Genomic DNA, 22,434 nt, shown 5'->3' on the forward strand with positions numbered 1-22,434 from the left:
TCACCAGAGAGGCTATACCAGCTTATATCTGTAGAAGATGATCCATTTCATGTATTTGGCTAGTGGATCCTGTCACTTATTTTTGTGACAAGGGACAGGGATCCCTTCCAGATAATTGATTGTATTCTCATAATGGCAGTCACTAAATGGCAATCTGTACCCCAGTTGCATCTACCTTCTTCCTTCCCTAGCTTTTGGTTCTGTGCTGGTAAAATACTCTAATAAACTTAGAGACCACAGCAGCAAAGTTTATACTGGTGTATAGCATTAGAAGGATGCTTTTTCTAGCTTAACTTCCAGACTCACCTGACAAAAGAGTGCCTAACATGACTTCCTTACATCAAAGGAAGTAAGTGTGGTACAGTGTGATTGTCCAGGCACTATTTTTGACTTCTGGAAAACAAATGTAATGTCACCAGGATTCCCGTAGTAATATGACTTGCATTTTACTTCTTCCATGTAATATGTTAGAACTCATTCTTGTTTACATCTATACATCAGCCCCTGTAGGGCCCCTATAAGGCTCAGATTTTGTGTCATGGGCCATGTCTGAGGTTCTAGACTGAGTGTACAGTGCCTTTCAAGACAAAGGTAAGTATGCAGCAACAAGCTAAGAATAAAGAACTTGTGATATGCCTGGGTAATAGTTGGCAAAATAAGTCTAATCCACCTCTGTGAGAAGAGGAAGTGTTTGCAAGTCAAATGTTTTTGGACAGAAACAAGAGAGAGAAGGCGATGAATACAAGCAACAGCAGGAATCTTCGGAAAAGATACATTGGTGGGATAATTGCTTTGGGATGGGATGAACAAAAGCAGCAGTTTATTCTTGTCTTACACACATGGCACAACATACAGAACCAGCACAAATAACTTACAAAATCTCATACACCATGCTTCCTCTCGAATAGCTTCTATTAAGTTACAACACCATAACAAATCAGGTATTTAGTTACGACAGATCTCCAGACATGGATAGTCTCCTATTCAAGGAGTTATTATTTTTGTAACTACTTAGACAAACATCATTTTTTACATGTTTAATACAGTACAGTATCCTTAACAGAGTTCAAGATATTCACAATGAGAATTGAATACTTTATAAAACAGCAGAATTTCTCATCTCAATACAGGTCTACATTCGCTCCTGCCTTGTCTGGTTTACAGATGTGTTACAAGTCGTCTTTACTCAACTTTTCAAGCTAAGCACTGCTTTAAATGAAGTTCTATTTACAGGGTTCTTTTAGATTTAATTAAAATGTATTTTCTTCTCTTTTCTATTCCTATCCCCTATCCCCAACAACAACTGCCATTTAGCTAGTAGAAATATTAACCCTCAAGCTGCTATAGAAACTTGGAAAAAAAAAATTGGTGACAACTTGGATGCAAAATGAAAGATGGTCACAGCCTGTCATTAATTCAAAAAGGTGGAGGTTTTCTTTTTTCTCCTAATGTCGGAATGTCCATTGGAGACACATGACTCCTTTCATCTGTTTTTTAGAGATAACATACTACTTATGGGCTAAAGTACAAAACCTTGGGTTTTTTAATTACAAGCTCTCCCACTGTTTCATGCAATCACTTTAGTAGAAAGTCCTCTCTTTACTAGAAATTGTAACTACTCTGGTTGTGTTGTACTGACTTAAGCTTTCCCAGTTTCCATTAGATCAAATAGTGTCAATCCGCTTATTGACATTGGTGATTTGACTCACAAGAGGAGTTTTGCTCTGTCATTGCACTTCAAACCCTACTGAAGCCTGTGGGCATCTTTCCTTTGACTTGGTGGCTTTGGATTAGCTCTGCTTGAATGTGGCTGGTAAACTCTAGCCCTTAAGCAGTTAGTCAGCTTTCTAAAGAAATAATCAAAAAAGATTCCTCTCTTTTATACATACAATAAGCAGAGTTTTTTTACATTGAGCAGTATCATAAAAAGCATGTTTATGTTATTTTGAAAATGTATTTTTACAGAAATTTATAAACACTGTTATATCAAACACATTCTCAAAAACTGGAGAAAATACCGACACAAAAGCTGGAAGGTCCTCAATGGAAATCTTCCAGTACTATTTGTCTACTTGCATATTTCATATTTCAGTGTCCTTTCCTGCAAACATAATTTGGCCATATGTGAACAGGTAAAGTCGACAACAAATCCCCAATAGTTCTGAACAGGACATGTATCTGTTGTTTAATGAAAATAATTGGACATCCGATGTATGATATTTTACCTGGCATGTCCATTCTGTTACTTTTACTTTCAGTGAGCAGTACCTTAATTTCCAGATAGTCCCATTCACTTCAGTGGGTTAACCCACGCATACAACAAAATGATGTATGCAAAAATACCGAAAACGGTTTCCCACTTATTAAATCCTTCTGATGTCAACAACTAGAGTCATTATATTCTTCTTTATATATATTGTAACTGAAAATTATGTAAGAGTAGTATCTGCAAACAGTTCTGTATCAGAAACCAGTGTACAAACTTTAGGAAATAATCTGCTTATACTTGTGCTGTAGTTCTGATAGCCTAAAAATCTATCTGGTGGGACCAAGAGTAAATGTCACAGGTCTAAACACTTTATTTATATACTTATGTTAGACTTGATACTCCCCCAGCCTGATGCAGCTTAAGTTTAAACATATATATGTCACACTAACATGAAATCAGGATGTTATTTTCCCTTACCACCATCAGTTTTCAGTACAATTGGTAATGGACATTGATGCATAAAATCTAAGTGAAACACACTTTTCAAGTCTTTTGTCTAACATAATATTGGATAAATTATAATGTGAGCCTGGTTTTCTACCCTGCAAAAGTTTAAATATGTATTAAACTTTGCTTGTTGGGAGTAGACTTACTAACTGTAATGGTATTAGTCACAGTTCAGGAAGTTAAACAGCAGAGTAAGGTTTTGTTCTCTGTCTTACTGTTTTGTTTGTTCTTTTAGGAAGCAAAAGAAGAAACAACTTCTCTTTAAGTATTTCTGAATTTCTTAAAATATGATTGGTGAAAGGTCATTGACTGTAATATTGTGTATATTACCTCATCTAAATTGAAATGCTTTCCCATGGCTTGAAATGCTTAAAGTGTAATCCTTGCTAGAGGAAAAAAATGCAAGCCATATATAAACTCAAATTCTAGCTATACTGTAACGTGTACAGTCACCCGTAAAGGAGCCCTTTTAAAAAAACGATGTGTGTTAACTTACTCAATGATTTGCAGAATGTGTCTATTCCGGTCACTGTAATAAAACAAGTTATACATATATATATATGTTAAAAAAATCCAATAATTATAGAGTATTTCCACACATAAAACAACTAGTTGCACTTGATGTGATATGTAAAGCAAACTGCTGAAAGTCTCTTAAGTCTTTGGGATGATGAAAGGATAAGTAACAAAAACTTACAAATAATGATTGAATTTTCATAAAAGAAGGTTTTTGATGGAGGGGAAGAAGGAATTCCCCTCCTATGCACCCTCATTCCACATGGCTTTTACAGACTCAGCCCCTTCCCCAATAAGCCACAGGTGGTTTTTTAAGATCTAGAGATACATTTTAATGAGGTTATCTTCTGTATAGCAGTACTAATAAGGTTTCCAGTGACTTTTTCATAAAGCACAGTCTGACTTTAATGAGTTTATAGTGCTTCAGAAGTTTCAGGCTATTTAAACTCCAGAAGAATACAAATCTGATCCAATTATAATAAAAACTAATAAAATAGAAATTCCTTTATTTGCTGTGAAAATTTAGTTACCTTCTGTTCTGAAAATTCAATCCAGTTTTTATTCTCCCACTCCCCCCTAAAAAAAGCCTTGTAGTTATACATACTAAAGAAAGAAAATTGCTCCTTGCCTATGGATATATATAGTTCTTCAAATTCCAACTCCTCTCTAAGCTGCTAACCATCACACAACATATGCCATTTGGCAATTTGTCTCCTAGGATATTCACAAATTTCTTTCCAGTGCTCTCCACCTGTTCCTTCAGCTGAGCATCCCAAGGTTAATCGGCCAATGACCTCATTCCTTGACCCCCTATCCGAATCTAAGACCAAAAATTCAATGCTGATATCATCAAGGCCATCACAAGGAATGTCAAAGACAAACAATTCATTGAACACTGCATTAGGGGTGCATTTCTTCACATGGGTTTTCTTTTTAGAAATTCTTTTCTTAGCATGGTACAGGTTCACTTTGACGTAAGGGTCTGCAATGAAAAGAAACAGCACAGATCAGCTATTGAACAGTATTGCTTAGAAATTCCTTGATCTAGTTAGTGGTAAATTTCATAATGTACCAACATAATTACATAACAATGAGGAGATGTTTCAAGTTATTAAAGATGATTCATCTCATCCAATAGTTGTGTTTACATCTGAATTAGTCCCTTTAAGCTCCCTTTATGGTCACCAAAGATGTAATCAAGATGGTGAAGTTTAGGGCATGATTCATCTCACCATCTTTGCATGTAGTAGAGATGTTATTAAGGTTAATGGACTACAGGGCAGGATTTATCTCATGAAGAAGACACCTATATTTGATCAGATGAATTGATGATTCATTTTATTAGTTCTGTTAGGAGACCTCAACACCAGTGATCAAGGAATCAAGGAGGCTGTCAGCTTCTGAATAAAAAAGTTCCCATTTTCCTAAGAAGATTGAGTTATGCAGTTGTTCTATGGGGTAAGTTGTTAGCTTACCCCATAGAAATACCACTTCACCCTCCTCCCTGTCCACGATTTTTGTTGGGCTGAGGGAAAAGTCACAGAGGAAGTAAGGACTTTCATGTGTGAAGTATGTTACTGACACCTAAATATCTATTGAACCTACCCTTGCTGATGAACAGCAAATGGTGAAGAACTGTCTAAACTAGCTTCGTGCCTAGGTGTAGCATAACTGCCTGTATCTCTTAGAAGTATTATGTTCCTATTACAGTTAGCAAGGTTGTACTGAGGGAAACAAAAAGAGCAAACAAAATTTACAGCTTTTCTCAGACGAGGTATAGTAAACAGACATGTAGTTTGGATGTGCTGTAGGACCCAGGGGACTGCTGAGATTAGAAGGGCTTTTCCTTTCATGTTATTTTCCCACCTGGGTGAACCTCAGCCAGACTTGGTCTGTTGAGGCCAGCTTGCTGTCATGCTGTGTTCATGAAACCTCCACTATCTGCTGTTTTGGAGTTGATTATTAAAAGTATGTATGCTATCTTATAGTCGAGTAAACTGCTGGGCTCTATTTATATCCTTTCTCCTTATGATATGTGAATAAAATTGAGATCAGGAGGATTTCAGTGGAACTTCCCCGTGTAAAAGGGAGTTGTCTACAGCTTTGTTGTATTGGAACCAGGATGTGTTAACTTTCTAGGTAAATGCAATATTTCGTGGTATGAGAAGTAGAAGGACCATATTATTGGCTTTAGTAATTATGATTCAGTGGTTCCCAAAACTACTTCCTATTCTGCTTCTTTCAAAAAACCCCTGTGCAATGAAATTGGTCCCATACAGAATCAACAGGAAATGTGCTACTACTTGTATAGTCTTTTGTGGTATACTGTTTGTTTTGCGTGATTTCCTTTAGTATATTTTACATTAAATTTTATTATGTTATTATGTTATCTGGCATTAATGTGCATCTAAGTGCAATTCTAGCATGGACTTCAAAGGAGGTTCCATGGAATGGCACCAGGCCAGGACAACGGAGTGCAGAAACTGCTCGTTAGTGCACCCCAATTACAGTTCATGATAAAGCATGTGTGTTAAGGTGCAACCTACTTCCAGCACTGGCATAGTTCACCTTTTTGTGATGTAAACATGTGTTAGTGCTCAGAGGGCCAGATTCAGCACAGATGTAACTGGCTGCTTTTCTTGGTGCTAAGCTGAAATAACCGATATGATGATCTCACTCAATACTGATCTTCTACAAATAATTTATTTTTTTTCATAAATAAAAGCCTTTTGTATCTGTGAACACCATCCCGTGCTTATGGCAGATGGGTTTTGTTCAAGACAATCACAAAACTCTTCCATTTCCACTGCTAACAGATGTCATGTTTTTTTAATGTGATTGAAGAGCAAATTTGTAAAATACATACCCTGGAAAATAAAGCAGTCACCCAGATATAATAAAATTAATAGATTGCAAATAATAGAGAACATTTCTGAATTTATGGGATATCTTTCATCACATTTCAGATGACTTCTGTCTGTTTGGTTTATATTCTTAGGGCATATTCATGAGTAAAACCATTACCTGATAATCCTGACACATCAGATTTAGGTAGATGCCTGGCTTTTAAAACAACCACAGTAAGTGTGTTTGTTGTAGACTGATAACAGAGAGAGATCAGTAATTCTCCACGCCCAGATGATTTCTGAAGAAATTAAAGAAAAAAAGAAAAAAGAAATGACTATTTATAAGCAGTTCATATTGACCAAGCTTTAAACCAGAATTAACATTTATGAAATGTCACATAACTGTATTCTCTGAAATGGTGTAAAAGGGTACAATTTATGGAGCCATGATGCTTTACATAGCAAATATAACTTCCCTCAACTGTAGTTATATAACTCTTCTTCTGATTGGTTATTAGACTGAAGAAAAATAAATTAGTAAATAAGTGAAAATACAGGTTGACATAACATCATTCTCTTCAGAGATGGGAAATGAAATCCTACATCATAAGAAAAAAAACTTTGTGAACGTAAAAGATCTTAAGTAAATCAAAATTCCATAAAGATATATTGGAAAAAAAAAAAATCTAGCAAAGATACATAACAAAAATCTTCACTAAAGTTTTTTAAACAGGAAGGATTCAAACGGTTAGTGAAATCTCATCCCTGACACTTTCTGAAGTAGCATCGTATACAAGAAATAAAGATGAGATTGAAGACTTTCTCTATGATTATTCGATTTTAATTTGTAGGAGTATTTTACTTCACAAAAAGAAGGAAGGCAAAGGAAACAAACAAAAATGATACCTTATACACCGGAAAACCTAATGGGTTATCAACAAAATGTCAATGTCATAGTGCTAGTATAGTGACAGAATTGCAAAATAACAGTATTAGTTATAGGTATGTTGCCTAGTAGACATTTATTTGATTTGGCAGTATGCTTGCTCTCTGAAAACAAAGTAATTGAAAGTCAATACACATTCCACTTCCTTAGTAGAGATTAGGACAAAAGCGTGATGCATGTGCGTTGCTGTGGTTCCGCTGTGATGGTTGTAAATTATCTTTACATTCTGAACTCGTACTATATGGTATGAAATATTTTTATCCCATTGAAGTCAGTATGTTTTGCCACTGACTTCAGTAAGTCTTTGGCTTCTCCCTTGTGTCTTACTATCCTTAACAGACCCGCAGCTTGTGTCACTGTTCCTAAGAGAGAATGTAGTAGCAGCACTGAAGTGCAAGAACATACTACTGCATCAACACTATGGTCTCTAACAGGTTCCAATTCCTTAAGTGAAGACTGCATTCTTTAAGAATCTGCTATAAAATCAGTGTAGCTGAAATGAAAGATTTACACTGACTTCAGTAACCTTTAAGAAAGAATGGTATCAAACAGAAAAGGAGAGGGAGGAGAAGCGGAATAATACATATATGTTTGCATTCTTTTCTCTTAAAGCAAATTAATATGGAATGAGGCCTCCTGACCTAATGCAAATGTGGCCACTCAAACCTGCTGGAACCAGCTGAATAAGCATGTAGAGTTTAGGACATTAGCAATTTCTTGCAACATGCTCATTGTAATGTTCTTTTATTAGATTTGTGTCATTGCTTCCTCATATTGTCATTATGAAAGCATCTCAATGACTTGCATGATGGGCTTGTTCCCTTTTCTTTCCAAAATAGTAGCAGCATTACATAAGAATTATAGCTAACACTAACACAATACTTTTAATGTTTAAATAAGAAATATGTTACCCTAACATTTCTTTTGATGATCTCTCTGTCCATTAGCAGTCTTCCTTCTGATAGTTCAATTCCTGAGAGGGGAATGAGGACTTCTCCAATGACATCATCTCTGGAAAACCTGTCAAAGCTCAAGATCATAAAGTGAAGTGTTAAGTCTTGAATTTGGCTATAGGGGATCCCATAAAATGTGAAGGTTTCATCAAAAGCTGGATCTAAAGTTTTTCTCAGCACTCTGGTTTTCACCTTGTGCTTTTTCTCTGGCAGGATGGTCATCTTGATGTAAGGATCAGAAGTCATTGACTGTTCATCCATTGCTGGCAGCCCACGTGCTTCTTTGATGTTCACTACAAATGCCTTTTTCTCAAAGTTGTACTCTAAGGAGAAAAACAGAGTTCCTAGCTTGTCTTGTTTATCTTCAGAAGACAGGGAAGTGATGGATTTTAAACTGTCAGGGGATACCGAATCTTTCTTCCTTTCTGCAAAGTGCTTAGGAGACAAATTTTCAAGATCTGAAGAGCTCTGGATTTTAGGGGTTGCTTTGGGGAAGTTGCCATTTAGATCTCTCTTCTCCAGGTCAAGATGGAGAGAATTCTTTGGCATCGATGACTTGTTCTTTGATTCACTTTTATCATCTGCTCCAAACTTCTTCTTACTGTTGAGATTCTCAGGGTAAATATCAACCCCCTTCAGAACATGGACAAACTTATATGGAGGGGTCTTATTGGATTTGGAAGATTTACGTTGGCAGCAGATCCAAGCAAAAAGAGAGACAGAGAAGACAAGGCCAAATGCACTAAAGATCCCAACCACTGTAGGAATTTCATCTGTAAATTAAATAAATAGCAACAAGCACATAAGCAGTAATACCTTCGACTCTGTATGATATTTAGTAAGGCAATAATTTAGTAAAAAAACCCAAACCTGACATGAGATCGTAATTGCAGGATCGAGAGACTGAAAGTGTTTTTCACTGTGCATATTGCTCGCCACCTGCAGGCATAAATGTGTAGTAGTCCTACACGAAGGCACGCTTGCTATGTTAGTACTTTTCCATACACGGTGTTTGGGAGGAAAATACTATTCCCGTCCTAATAGTAATAACCATTAGTAACTGCTTGACTATCTCATCCCTCTGTGTGTAGTTTCTGAGTTTATATGTCTGTGAGCAATAGCAGTTTTCAGAAGGTTTCAGCTTTGAGTTTATGAAGCTTTGTTGGTTAGATAAAACAGATTCTGAAATACACATTACTTAGAGATACATCATCTGCTTTTCACACTGTTTCCTAGAATACTTTGTACACTCAATTAACTCATTTCTTATGGTCTGATCCTATAGTTGCCTGGAGGTATCTCTTGAAAGAACTGAGTTTAATTGGAGGTTATAACACTCAATAATTTCAATGGGATTTTCAGTACTTTGTAGGAGGAAGTCTATCAGGAAAATTTCGAATAATTATATGCCAAGTGTCTTTTCCTGATGTGACACTTGGCAGTCACATGTGAGTTCAAAGCTGAAAAAAATACTAAGTTTATAATTTATAACCACTAAGCTTTGCATTTAAGATGCTATGAATCAAGGCAATGGGGAGTTTACAGGAAGGGTCACTACGTTTTAGGAGTGTGTAAGAAAAACATGAAAACATAATTCTCTTCTACCTTAACATTAATCCTATACTTAAAGTGTATAATGAGAAAACTGGGCAAATGTTGCAACCTCAGTTGTCATGTGGATACATTAGCCACATATAGAGTATCATTAACCCTTCACAGCATGCATCAAAGGGTAAATGAGCACACCTAATTGGAAATCCAGTTTTACCAATAAGTAACATTACTAAGTGAGTTTAAACCTCTCACAGTATAACAATCAGAGCTTAACCTTTATTCCCTGCAACAGAGGAAGACCAGTAGAATATTAATGGAATGACATTGTGCATAAAGGCAATTATGTAACAGTTCTGCTTCTCTCGCAAATGATTATCAGATCATTCTGGATGAGAAAAGCAAATCTATCCCCCTTTATGAATTACTAAAACAGCTTCACCCAGGTAAAAGCTGGGCAGACAGACGTGCCCCCACTATACCGTGCTTTTTAGTGGGATGATATAAAAAAAATCTACAACAATACTATTAGAGCAAAGTAGGACATAGTGTTCCAACACAGAAAAGATCAGGCCTGTCTATTAATTTCTTCTGATAATATTAATGTAACTTTCCCTTTGCCTACAAGCTCTATCAGTCTACATACTTAATCGTAAGAACATAATGAAATACCTGAACATTGTATACATAACCAAAAAGTATTTTTTTTTAAGTTAAGCACGTGGCTGTGAGTTTGAAGAATTCCCTGGGCTGCAAAAATTTAAATATACATGGTAGAAAGGTAGAAAGCAAGAAGTAATTGAAAACTAATCAGAATACTTTAATAGCTTTTAAGAATGATTTGCACATTTGTTATACTTTTTCATGAGATGATGGACTTTTTACAGTAATGGATATTTAATCCTATAGTTTAATCCTACAGCTACTGAAAGCAGTGGTAGAATCAATTTGATGGTTAAAATATTAATTTGTTTTCTTAAATAAGTGATTAGACAAGCATGATGTCACGAGTGTACTTAGAATTATCAAATGGGTGGGGTAGGAAAGAAGATGAAATGGTAACTGAAATGGATTTATATTTACAACTAAGTATGTCGAAACCTGCATTTCTTGTTGCTTTCATAATGTAAATCAATTGGTTAACATTGAAAACAGTGTATTAATAGAAAACATCACATATTGATTCTGGGAGAAGTTTTTATTTCACTTACATGATATAAATCTCGAGTCACTTCACTTAAGTCAATGGAATGATCCTTGAATTAAACCACCACTAAAGCAAATATAATCTAGACTAGAGTCAATATTTATAAAACAGAGTTCAGAAACATTTCCACTTGCTGTTTTTCTGAGTAAAAACGTGTCTATTTTATCCATGGCTACATATGGCTGTTTCTGAAACTTCTGGTACCACAGCTAATCATCCTACATCCAGAAATTACTAAACTGAAAAGTTCATTGTTATCATTGTCATCCTCAATGAACCCGGCTTGACTAAGATGCAGCTGTTCAGTAAAAACAGCGGGATTTTATATTTTCATCTTCCTAGCAATCTCATTTACAAGACTACCTTTCACTTTAACTAACCTTTGACAAGTCCTTCTCTACAACAAGAAAACAGGAATCACAGTTATTCCAAGAATGTCTTGAGCAAAGATTTTCTCTGTGGCACAGGATGCATTTACATCATTTAACTCTAAAGCCACACTACTTTAACCAAGATAGAGAAAACAATCCCAAACCTCTCTCATCTGAAAACGCACCTACACAAACCACTTCATCTCTACCAGGTGGGGAATGGGTAGGAAGGAAGGGAGAGAGAAAGAAAGAAAATTCACACAACTTCTGAGACCAAGGAGAACTGGGGGAAAACAGGTTCCTCCCGGCAAGATGCGTGCTGGGAGGCGCTGGGTGGCTCAGCAGGGGCTGCTTGCATGCACTTCTCCTGGGAAGGGGAGCAGCCTCCGGCCCCGCGGGCGAGAGCTGGGGCCGGGACTCGCTTACCAAACTGCTGGCGGCTGGCCGCGATCGGAGCCATGTTGGCGGCGTGCGCTGGCCGCGGTGCTGGAGCCGCTGTCCGCGGTGATGGAGCCTCCGTCCGGACCTCGGGAGCCTCCTCCCCGAATGCCAGGCGACCTGCCCGGAGCGCTGAATGCGCTGCCCTGCTGTTCCCCTGCTCTCCGGTCTCACAGCACCCGGGCAACCGCGTCTTCCAGGGTGTTTTTGTAGGGCTTTTATTTAAAAAAAAAAAAAGAAGAAGAAAAAGAAAACAACAACAACAACAACAAAAAAAAAAAAGACCCGGAGTCTCGAGCAGTGGGGAAGGTGGAGGAGGAGGTTGTGAGGGGACTGGAGGAGACGGGGGAGGGGAAGCTTCAGTCCTCCCCTTTGCTCACTGATTTGCAACCCCCTTCCTGTTTTGGCTCTTCTGAGTAGCTCCGCTCGGAGACTGAAGACGTGGTTGAAACCCAAATTGACGCAATCCTGACGCTACAGGGCTGAAATCAGCACCTTTCCCACCTCCCATCCCCCCTCCCCAACCACCACACCCTCCCTCCCTCCCTCCTTCTTTTTTTCTCCCTCCCACCCTCCCTGCACTCTCCCCTCCTTCCCCTTTCTGGGATTGAACATGCACTCATCGATTATTTTAACTGCCCTGATGCAGGATATGAGCTCCCACCCTCCGTTGGACACAGACAGTGAAATGCTAATGTCTGTGATTCAGTGCACCTTGTGTAATACACGGGTGTGTCTGTTTTGCTGGGGTAAGATTATTTATTTGCTTATTTATCTATCAGCTGGACAGCCACAACAGTGTGAAGGAGATGCCAGCTCAGATGTCCAGACACCTTGGCTCCAAATGCAAGGCACATATTTTTGCTATGACTGATGTGATGCACTTACTAGATTTGAGTCATGAAAACTCAAGGCACACACTGATGTGCCTTCTCCCTGTCCCTCCTCTCTGTTTCTTCCCACTATCCACTCCCACACAAAGAGTCAGACCCCACTTTGGAAATCCTCTGACCTTCCTGCAGTCTGTGTAAATACTTCTGGATTTTACCAGGTTTAGATGTCTGTCTCCCAGTCTGGATTGAGAACACTGTGGGGAGGCAGGGGGAGCCTGGCTTCAGGAGAAACGAGGAAAACAGGGCAAGAAAGCAGGGCTGCATGTAACTAGAACTCCTACAGTGCATAGTAACCTGAGCTAACTCCTGGTGCAAGAGAGCTGCAAAAGCCAGCATCTGACTTCTCCTGGATTCAGAAGGAATCATAGCAGCCAAGTTTGAAGCCCAACTGCTAATTCTGCTGCATAAATGGGAAACAGGTGTTGTTGCTTTTCTAAATAACAAAATCCAGATGCAGGCATAGGCTGGAATGACCTAGCTCCACAATTAGAAACTAGGAAACTAATATGTCTTGGCCCACTTAAAGAATGTTCTTGCTTCACAGTAAAGTCAGTGAAGCTCCTTGGCTTTTAGAAAAATTAAAATTAAAATAGGAAAGCAACAGAATCATGGCAGGCTAGTGTCAAAACACAGCTGAATGAAGTGGCTGGCTTATCCTGAGAGTTGAAAACCTATTGGTTGATATTGTTTCTGCTTATCTGCTCCTATTACCCCTTCAGCAACTCGTGCACCTGCACAACTCTTCCAGGAACATTCATATCTACTACCCCAATCTTCATTACATCCCATCTCATTTAATAAAACACACAGAATATCTTGTCACCACTGTTCCTCTTACAAACATTGAACTACAGTGAACTCAGGTATTAGAAGATTACAGAAATTGTCATTTAGCTCTTGTTTGTGTTTTGGCAGCACAATTTGATTTGGAATGTTTGGGTTCATGTGCTGGCACCAAACCGAGCAAATCTGGCTCAACTTCTCTCTTCGTTCTGGCAGTCCTGCTTCCCTCCAGCCCTGCTATCCACTTCCTTTTCTCTGTCCAAAATCAAGACTCGCTCAAAATGTGCATCCATTGAAAGTAATTACATTGGAATTTAGATCACATTGCAGGCATATGAGCCTCCAGTCATGACTGAAATATACAAGACCCTTAAAAAACTTAAGAGTTAAACATGTTTGACTGGGCTGTTAGATTATTATAAGCTGTTACTGGGTCTGGACTTGAAAAACAATGGACTGAGAATCAATATGTGGTATATCTTTGTAGTGTGTTTATCCTATTTGAACTGGGATATAGTGAGAACATATATTATGTTGACACTTGAATTACTGTCAATAATGTTTGAAGCTTTTTATTTTTATTTTTTAATGAAATCCAAGATATACTTTGTTGCTATAGGCAAAACTTATGGAGAACATGGAAATACAACGATTGATTCAGGTCCTCTTTCCGTTAGTTGCTCTGATGTCCCAAGGATATATAAAAAGCTTTTGCACAAGTTTGTATATCTTTATATAGTACACAGAGATAATTTCCTTCAGCATTCAGGGTTTTCTTTTTTCTCTTCTGCCCCACCCCCCCCCCGCCTCCCTTCCCCATTCCCACAATTCCGATAGTCTGTGATAGATTTTAGAGACTAGTTAAGATCCGAATGGTGCTGTACAAACATATAGTAAAAAGCTTTCCATTTCATCTCAGTTCCGTGCACGTGTAGCTCTTTAAAACAGTATAGAAAAGATTTCACAATACCAGCTCTGTCTTTAGAAATCTGTCGCTGTCAAGACTGCGTATATACATAACTATGTGTAAACACATACACAGATAAGCAAATGAGTTCTTTTATCTCTTTATTGCATTGGTCAGTGAAATAGCAAATAACCATTTTTTTCACATCACTCGTAAACTTTCTCTACTTAATTACATGACTCCACTTAATAGAACAGAGTACGCATCACAGAAAACACTAGAGGAGGAGGTGGAGCACTGAGCTGCTGACACATCTTGAGACAGACGCACTTTTTGCTCCCTGCGTTGTGCAAGCACCATCTAGTGTACGTCTTAGACCCATCAGCATCGGATGATTAGCCTACACCCATGCAGGTAGTACAAACACAAAGATATATAACCAACTCACTCCTGCTTCATTATACTTCTGACAAGTGGCCAGAAGGAAAAAAATCATCATGTGAACACATTTCTTAACAAATTAAGTGAATATCTTCCAGTCCAGTCCCATGCAACAGTATTGACTCTATTTTTGTGACTATATGTTCCTTGTACTTCCCTCTGCTCTAAGAAAATATCCTGGATACTTCAGCAAAACTTCACACAGTTTGCAACAGACTCTTCAGTTTAAACTTCCACCAGGAACTTACTGCCCAGGGAATATTCCCTTATTTTTCCCAAGCAAACAAGGTACAATGACCTCAAACACTTTCAGTCCAGACACAGAACATTAAAAGGAGCTGGTTCAGATTTTGCCTGCACTGAGCTGAAGTGGATTGATCGCCTGCAAGATATCTGTATATGATCTCTCTGACTGTATCACAATAAGGCCTTCTGTGGTCTGAAAATCAGATTACCAGTGCACATGCATGCGCAGAGCATCCTCCTGCTGCTCCAAGAAGAGGGAGGGTGGTTGCTAAGCGACAGAGTCCATACCCTTCCCAAAGCAGACGGTCCTCAAATAAGCATATGGGGCTGGAAAAAGTGGTCCTCTACCTGCAAACAAGCTGTCACCATTCTTCACATCCTAAAGCCTGTGTGTGAATAAAACCTAATCCTTTCCCTTTAAAAAGGAAAAAACAACATTATTCTAAACAAAATCCCCCCTCCACCCCAAAAGTCAACCAACATTTAAAAATAAAACTCTGATTTATATGTATGAGGTGAAGCTGGTGAAACAGCCCCCTTCATTTCTGTGAAATGTTTCCCTGGAGCTTAAAGACAGAGTTTCACATTTTCAAAAATAGTGTCTGATTTTGAGTTGTGCAGTTGCCAGGTGCCAAACTACAGATATTAATTACTACTATTCAGCACCTATGAAAATCAGGCCCTCCAGCCATGCTTGCAAAATAAAACCTCAGTGAGAACACAGGTATTGGTCCTTGATATGGGGAAGTGCAGAGCATTCAACACTTCAGAAAGCTTCAAAGGGTTTTACAAATTATTTAGGTAGTTACACTGCTTAATTTCCACTTCAGTTTGCTCAGCAATTAGCAAAAAGGGGCTGTCATTCCTTCCTGTCTCATCTCTCTCCCTTTGACACTCCCTAAATGCCTAAAGTGTTTCAGTGCCACACATACCCTCAAGACTGGGCTTGTCACTTGAAGACTCAGCCTGCTGCCTATTTGGCCTTACAAGCTTATTGTTCCTCCCTAGGTTGTTACTGAATTCAGCTTCACACATCTTAATGCCCAATGCTACATAAAATATTTCAGCATGACCTCCAGTTTCTGTTGCAGAATAGTGTACATTTTCCGGATGTGGCTACATCAGATACCACAGAGTTCCTGAAATGAAAGAGATATGGATTTCTGGAGTAATGGAGTCATCCTCTAGCTTATACACCACATCTAGCCTCTAATCTCAGGCCTAGAAATTAATTCTTCTTCCTCTGGGGCTTGGTTGAATTGCCTCTAAACATGTGTCTAGGGTTACTGAAAAGCCTTAAATTTCAATACAGAACTAGTGGATACAAGATAGGATGAACAGGAGACCTGTACAAACCTAGAGCAGCAGCTTAAGGTGGAGTAGAGGTCCCTGCTAAAGGGTTTGTTTGGTCTAGGTAAAGTGCTTCAAATATCAGTATACAAGGTCATTTCAGCAACTGAACAAATTCCTGGATGTGTTGAAGTCTAAATTAATGTATTAAATATGAAACTGAGCCATGCCCTAGGGATCAGCTTCAGGCTGAGTAGAAAATTTTTCTTGACACCATTGGCTGTATTGACCAGACACTTGTTTTCTATTGGGAAATTTAGAACATCTATTACACATACAGACATGAAATTTGGTATTGTGGTTTTAGAACCTCCATTCCTAAGGCTAGGTAAGATGTCTGAAATTACTGTTTTATTTACTCATTAAAAAAAATGTTAAATCCAAGTATTTTTCTTCTCTCTGACACTGTGTAGATCAGTGTCTTGAAGAGATTCTAAGACTGAGTGAGGGATATAACTTCAGTACTTTAGTTGTAATGTTTATATTAAGAAATCATCACTGTTTGTATGACTGATGACAAGCTTCTTCCAAGAATGATAAATATCACTGTTCTTTCAGAATCTGGGGCAGCTTGCACAATGTTTTGTTAAGTACACAATGACATGTATTTTCTTTTTCTTTTTTTCATTGTAAGTCATACACACACACCCCCAGTTGCAAGTGGTGGATGAAGAGAGAAAAAGAAAAGCCATCACGGTTGCAATGAAATTTTTACAGCAAAAGCTCCAGAGTGATTTCACTCTGTGTGGACAGTCTTCCTAGTTGTGTCTGCAGATCAGCTTTCTGGGGGTTACAGGTAACTTTATGTGAACAGGTATCAAGAAGCAGACTTTGGTTTGGAAGCAGCAGCTACTAATCATTCCTATGACATTTTCTTACCTTTTTCCTTTCTTTTTAAGATAAATTTTTCTAGCCAATATATCCCTTCAGGTGACAGTTTTGTTTCAATAACAGCTAGATTCTACTGGTTTTAATGTGCTAAGGTTCAGGAATGGTAGTGTGTGTGAGCTGGTAAAATTACTGTGTCCATATGTTTCACAGGCTCTGCAATCCAGGTAAAGTCAGAACAACTGTTATGCTTTCAGTCAGGCCTATAAGTACCTCAAGAGGTAGAATACTCTATATCTTGGTAGCCTCTGACTGTTGAGGAAAAAACAATTTTGTTTCCTTTTCAAGTACACATTTTCATACCAACAATGTTGAACATAGGGAGCGGAATCAGAACTTTATTTATGTCAGGAATCTCTTTTGCCTTTTACTTAGCATTAGGGGTTAAAGTACAACTCAAATAAAGAGAAAAAGTACCACTAGGGAATTAGGCGGGATTCTAGAGAATTATTATGGTCTTAGAAGGCTCAAATTAATTTGAATTTCTTATCTAATTCATTCAGACATCTTTAGAAACTTCAGCCTTAATTAACAAACAAGTCTTTTATGGTTTTTTTTTTTTTAATCAATAAATATAAGGGCTGAGGACTATGTCAAAACAAGGATTTAAGTGCTTAAGCCATACCTAACTCCAGTTTTATGAAATTTAATCTAAAATTTAAATCCTGAAATCCCTGCTGAACTTCTGTTATGACTGTGAAACTCTTAAGAAATCTTAGAACAATAAGAAGGACTTCCCGTAAAATGTCTTCTTTTCTGGCCATACTCAAGAAAATTTGCCCTGGTACGTGAAGAAGTGAAATACCTAGTTAATTTCTTCACCTTGCTCACCTGTTTTGTATCCATTCTCCAGACAGTCCTGGTGAAGCAGGCACCAGACAAAAACATCTGGAAAATCTTACTTCCTTCTAGGACATCAGATATTAGAGCATTCCACCAGAAAGTTCATAACCAGGTTTAAGTCTCTCCTGTGCTCTTATTTCTTGCAGGAATATCCTGCGTATCATTCTTTAAAGGAAGAAATGTATCTATTGACATTTTTCCAATGTAATGATGTACTGAGTCAGAAAATAAATATACAATCTGAATGCAGCGCTTAGAGTAATACACTAAGGATGGAGCCTACTTTACCATTTACCTTCCAAGCAGTGCTTTAGTATAGTATCTGTGGAAGCTGAATATTACTTGTACAAGTGCTTCGCTCCAGTGGGAGATTCAATATTTAGAGGCTCAAACATTGCAGAAATTCTCTGAAGCTCAGACTAAAGACTCTGCACTATAGAGGGATTTACAAAGGGCAAGAGCAACCAATGTGTTATATACCACATTCTTTCTTAAGACTGCTCTTTGTCTGGACTTTAAAGATTACATGGTACCATAAAGCAAAGGTATTACCGTTAGGATTTGTAGAGTTTAATTGTAGAAGTGCTGCAAAATTTACTGTTATGCATGCACAGGCATTCAGACGCACATAAGCCTTAGGAAACTGGAGTCATAGTAAGTAAGAAAGGAATGGAAGGAGAGAGATTCTGATGGGGGTTATTTTTAGAAAATGAAAAGCACTGTAAAAATCCAGACCTAGAGGTAACTTCTTGATCCCAAATATTATGCAACTACTGGGTGTCTTCGTCACATGTGAAAGATCTGACTGAAGTTCTAACAACACGCCTCAGCTTAAGCATGCAAATTAATATTACCGGGTGTGTAGCTTAATTTTTAATGATCAAGTACTCCCAAAATTCATTGAAAATCTGATACTGGTAGTGTTACATATTGCACTCTATTTGGAGCGATGTTTTCCCAATTCAGCATGTGCTCTTTGGGGAAAGAGAAACACACCAAGAAAAAAAATTGAAACACAGTGTCAGTAAAATCTGACATTTTTAGGGTGCGGTGGAGCTTCTGCATCCATTACAGGAGTAAACTGAAATTGTAGATGAAAAACAAGTACTCCATCCAGATAAGAGAATTAATTAGACGTGTTTTCATTTAACTAAATATAGCACTAGGAATTCTGAGCCAAATTATTTCTATGTCAGTACTATGAAGAGTAAAGTAAATGCCTTTAAGCGATCAGCCTGGAGCTCTTTGTTTTTATACCATATGAATCTGCCAAATGGTGAACAGTTCCATTCTTCAGTGCTGTGAGAAAGTGCGTACTCTTTCCCCCTTATTTCTATGACTTTTTCCTCCTATTATACATCCTGTACATTGATGCATCCAAATGATTCACATACTAATCAGCTGCAGGTAGAAATGAAGATTTACTTTTTATTACATCTGTAAAACCTTCTGAAATGTTTGGATAAAATCTGAAGCCTCAATTTAGACAAATTTTATTGCAACCTAATTTAAAAGCAGAGCACAAGGAGTGAGAGAGAATGAAAGAAGGGAGGAAAAGAGGTTGTTCAGCTCTGTAGGACAACAAGGATGAAAAAATTAATAATGTAGTGATGCAAACAGTGGCTGACAAGCCAAAAGGAGAAACTACGACTACAATTCTGCTCTGCTGAATTTCTGCTTAATCTGGTATGCATCACTTCTCAGGAGCTGGTTTTGTTAGAGATTCTTCAGCACATAAAGAATGCTTGATACAGTTTTCATTTCATGTAGGTAAGCTTAAAGGAGCCAACTGCTGTACTATATAAAAAAAAAAAAGACAAAAAAAAAAAAAGACAATAACAGTCCAACCCTTTTATGTTGAAGTCAAGACAATATTTGAACTGCTAAAAAGGATAAAGTTTTTTCTGTGTTGTCTCAGAAGATTTTGAAGTAGGAAGGCAACTATCTCAGATGCAGAGACATGTTGTTAGAAAAGAAGAACAATGTGTTTTATTAAATTCAAAAAGAAATAGCAGAAAATAAGTTTATGCATTTTTTTTGTTTTCTATTTCTATTTTCATAAGCAGCTGATGGGAAATATCTTCTGCTATTATGTTTTCAAATGATGCTCAATACTTCAATGTGCCATCTACATTACATCTCAGATATTTAGTAACCTCCTGAATAAGGAAACTTGAGTTCTCCTAAACTTGGCATTGTTGAAGATACCAGTCCAAATAATACTTTTAAATTTTATCACTAGTTTGTAGGAATTGGAAATATCCATTAGTTTACCCAGGATCCCAGAATCATTTTCAACTGGAGTCTGAGAATGAAGTCCTGTTTCTGGAAGCAAATGAGGGAAATTCTTAATACTCATCTTGGAATTTAAATAATAACTACACAAAATACCTTAGCAAATCTTGCACACTTCAGCACTCAACATTACGGCATGTAAGAGTCCAGGCTGTCTGTCTCATCAATACACAGGACCTTCAGCTCATTCAGAATGGGCTGTGCTCATTTAATGAGCAGTGGTTCTTGGTTAAGGCTCATTGTTCTGTATTTAGCGCAAGATCTGTCTTACCAAATGCTAATAAAACCTTGTTGTAGGAATAAGATTATTAATTTTCTTGGAAAATTTGCTCAGGCACTCATTATTACAATACCCTTCCACTCTCTAACATTAGGTATTTTCTCAATACTCCTTTAAGATAGACTTCCTTTGATTTTCAGGTGCAAAGGAGGGGCATGAAGGGACTTAGCAAGAGGACTTACAAGAGGTTCCATGCTGTGATAGTCAACATTTCATTGGGTTCATTACAGATGCCATCAGTCAATACCAAAAAAAGGACAAGGTTTCAGATTATCACCTCTTCTGAAACTAGTATCCAGATCTGAGTTTAAATATTTAGATTACTTGCTTTTAACCTATAGTATAATTCCATACCCTAAAAAGGTAAGCATGTTTTGGCTAACAACCGTTTCCACTATCATCTGATGGATGTTGTAAGGTGTCCCACAAAGCTAATCTTAAAAGAAAGAGTAATATTTTAGTAGAATGACTTTTTTGAGAAAGCACAAGTCATTTTGATTACAGACACAAAATATGATGATACATAATACAGTCATCAAAATCTGTAGTAAGTCTATTACACATATATTGAGGATGCATCAGCACAGATCAGTCATGGCCTTCCAGCCTCATCTTTTTTGCTTGCCTCTTTTATGGAAAGCTTCACTTTAAAATTAAAATAATGTAAGCATATTCTTTGTCTTATTGGCCATATGTATATGACTTCAGCTTGGCATGGTTTCCTTAAGGCAATCAATAGAAACTGGATGGTCTCTATCTTTCTGGAAAACAAGGTGGCACAAACATCTATTCCTTGCTGTTAATAATGGATGCCTTTCCCTTAGCTGTCTTCTCTCCTCTTTCCTGTGGCAACCAAGAAAGGTTAAATAGATTAAAAAAAAGATGATATGAATATAACAAGATTCTCAATACCTACAATCATCTAATGTACAGTCTGCTTTCAAAGAGGGATGAGGCAACAGCATGTACTGTATGAGCATCTACAGGAAACTTGTAAAAACAAATATTCCTAGAATAATTTCAGCGTAAGCATGAAAGTGCCCAGGGACTGTTACCCCTAGTCACCTGATCAATAGACTTTATGTAGCTCATGGGAGTGAAAAGTATGATAGGAGCATGGGGAAGACCAAGGTCTGGAACTCTTTATAATTTGATGATTGTAGGCTGAACTGGGAGGACGTAATCATGAGTTTTAGACCAGCAAATAGCCACAACCTCCTGTTGCTACTGTTGTGACTGACCTTGACATTACTTCCACCAGTTCCAGTCCCACCACTGAACTGTGCTGGAGAACTTTTGTTCAAGGGAATAGTTTTCTTCAAGGACAGATTGTGCATTTTGCCTTGAGAAATCATTGGAAATTGAAAAGAAAAAAATATGATCAGGCTCCCCAAATCCTGTTTCCTTAAATACCTGCCAGAAAAGTTAGGCCATGAGTCTGACCTAATTCAGTGTCCTCATCAATCCCACAGGACCCACGTTTTCAGAGTTATTAGCATTATATAGTAGCTTATGTGTTTTTAAAGCACAGCCTCCAGTTACTGCAGTTCTAGTTGCCATAGCTCAGTTTCACAGCATTTCATATTTGAAGTCCTGCTCAGATGATTGAAGTGATCTGCCCACCATCATGTAAGAAAGCTGTGGCAGATTCAGTGAGGAAATTCTCCAGGGCAGCAATCAAATTTCTTAATACTGAAGTGTCCCACATTTTAGTCTGATTTCCTAAGGGGATAAACCTGATGTGATGGCAACACTTCTGTTTCTGTGACTGAGTCTTTCTGTCAGCCCTCTTTCTCACAATAACTTTTGATCCCTGTGGCTAATATCAGCCAAACTAGACAGAGGAGTAGAAATCTTAAAGATATTAAAGTACTCACAACTGAGCTGTACAAAAATATGGCCTAAGGATTACATGTGGCTGCTAAAACGTTACACGTTCTGCCTGTCGAATTCAGCAGTTGAGA

At 37.8% G+C, this 22,434-nt stretch overlaps 1 protein-coding gene across 2 annotated transcripts; it reads right to left on the reverse strand.

Annotated features, from left to right (window-relative positions):
• Positions 1–791: 791 nt before the first annotated feature.
• SYT4 (synaptotagmin 4) lies at positions 792–12,023 on the reverse strand. 2 transcript variants are annotated; one of them, XM_030512922.1, is made up of 4 exons: positions 11,533–12,023; positions 7,942–8,750; positions 6,257–6,377; positions 792–4,214 (listed from the first exon to the last, which is right to left on the reverse strand). In XM_030512922.1, exons 1-4 carry the CDS (start codon positions 11,564–11,566, stop codon positions 3,907–3,909), a joined length of 1,272 nt encoding a protein of 423 aa, XP_030368782.1. In that variant the 5' UTR covers positions 11,567–12,023; the 3' UTR covers positions 792–3,906. The 2 variants fall into 2 exon arrangements, with proteins under 2 accessions (XP_030368782.1, XP_030368781.1); XM_030512921.1 differs by having other exon boundaries at positions 7,936–8,750; positions 11,533–12,022.
• Between the last annotated feature and the right edge of the window lie 10,411 nt (positions 12,024–22,434).

This window comes from Strigops habroptila, chromosome Z (assembly GCF_004027225.2).
Source record: "Strigops habroptila isolate Jane chromosome Z, bStrHab1.2.pri, whole genome shotgun sequence".
In the NCBI taxonomy this organism is placed as follows: domain Eukaryota; kingdom Metazoa; phylum Chordata; class Aves; order Psittaciformes; family Psittacidae; genus Strigops; species Strigops habroptila.

Bases quoted from the DNA above. Each gene is read 5' to 3' on its own strand.
- SYT4 (XM_030512921.1), bottom strand. From the start codon at position 11,566: ATGGCTCCGATCGCGGCCAGCCGCCAGCAGTTTG. The intron at 8,751-11,532 runs GTAAGCGAGTCC...TTTAATTTACAG, and splicing joins GGCCAGCCGCCAGCAGTTTG to ATGAAATTCCTACAGTGGTT. The intron at 4,215-6,256 runs GTAATGGTTTTA...TTTTCATTGCAG, and splicing joins TGATGTGTCAGGATTATCAG to ACCCTTACGTCAAAGTGAAC.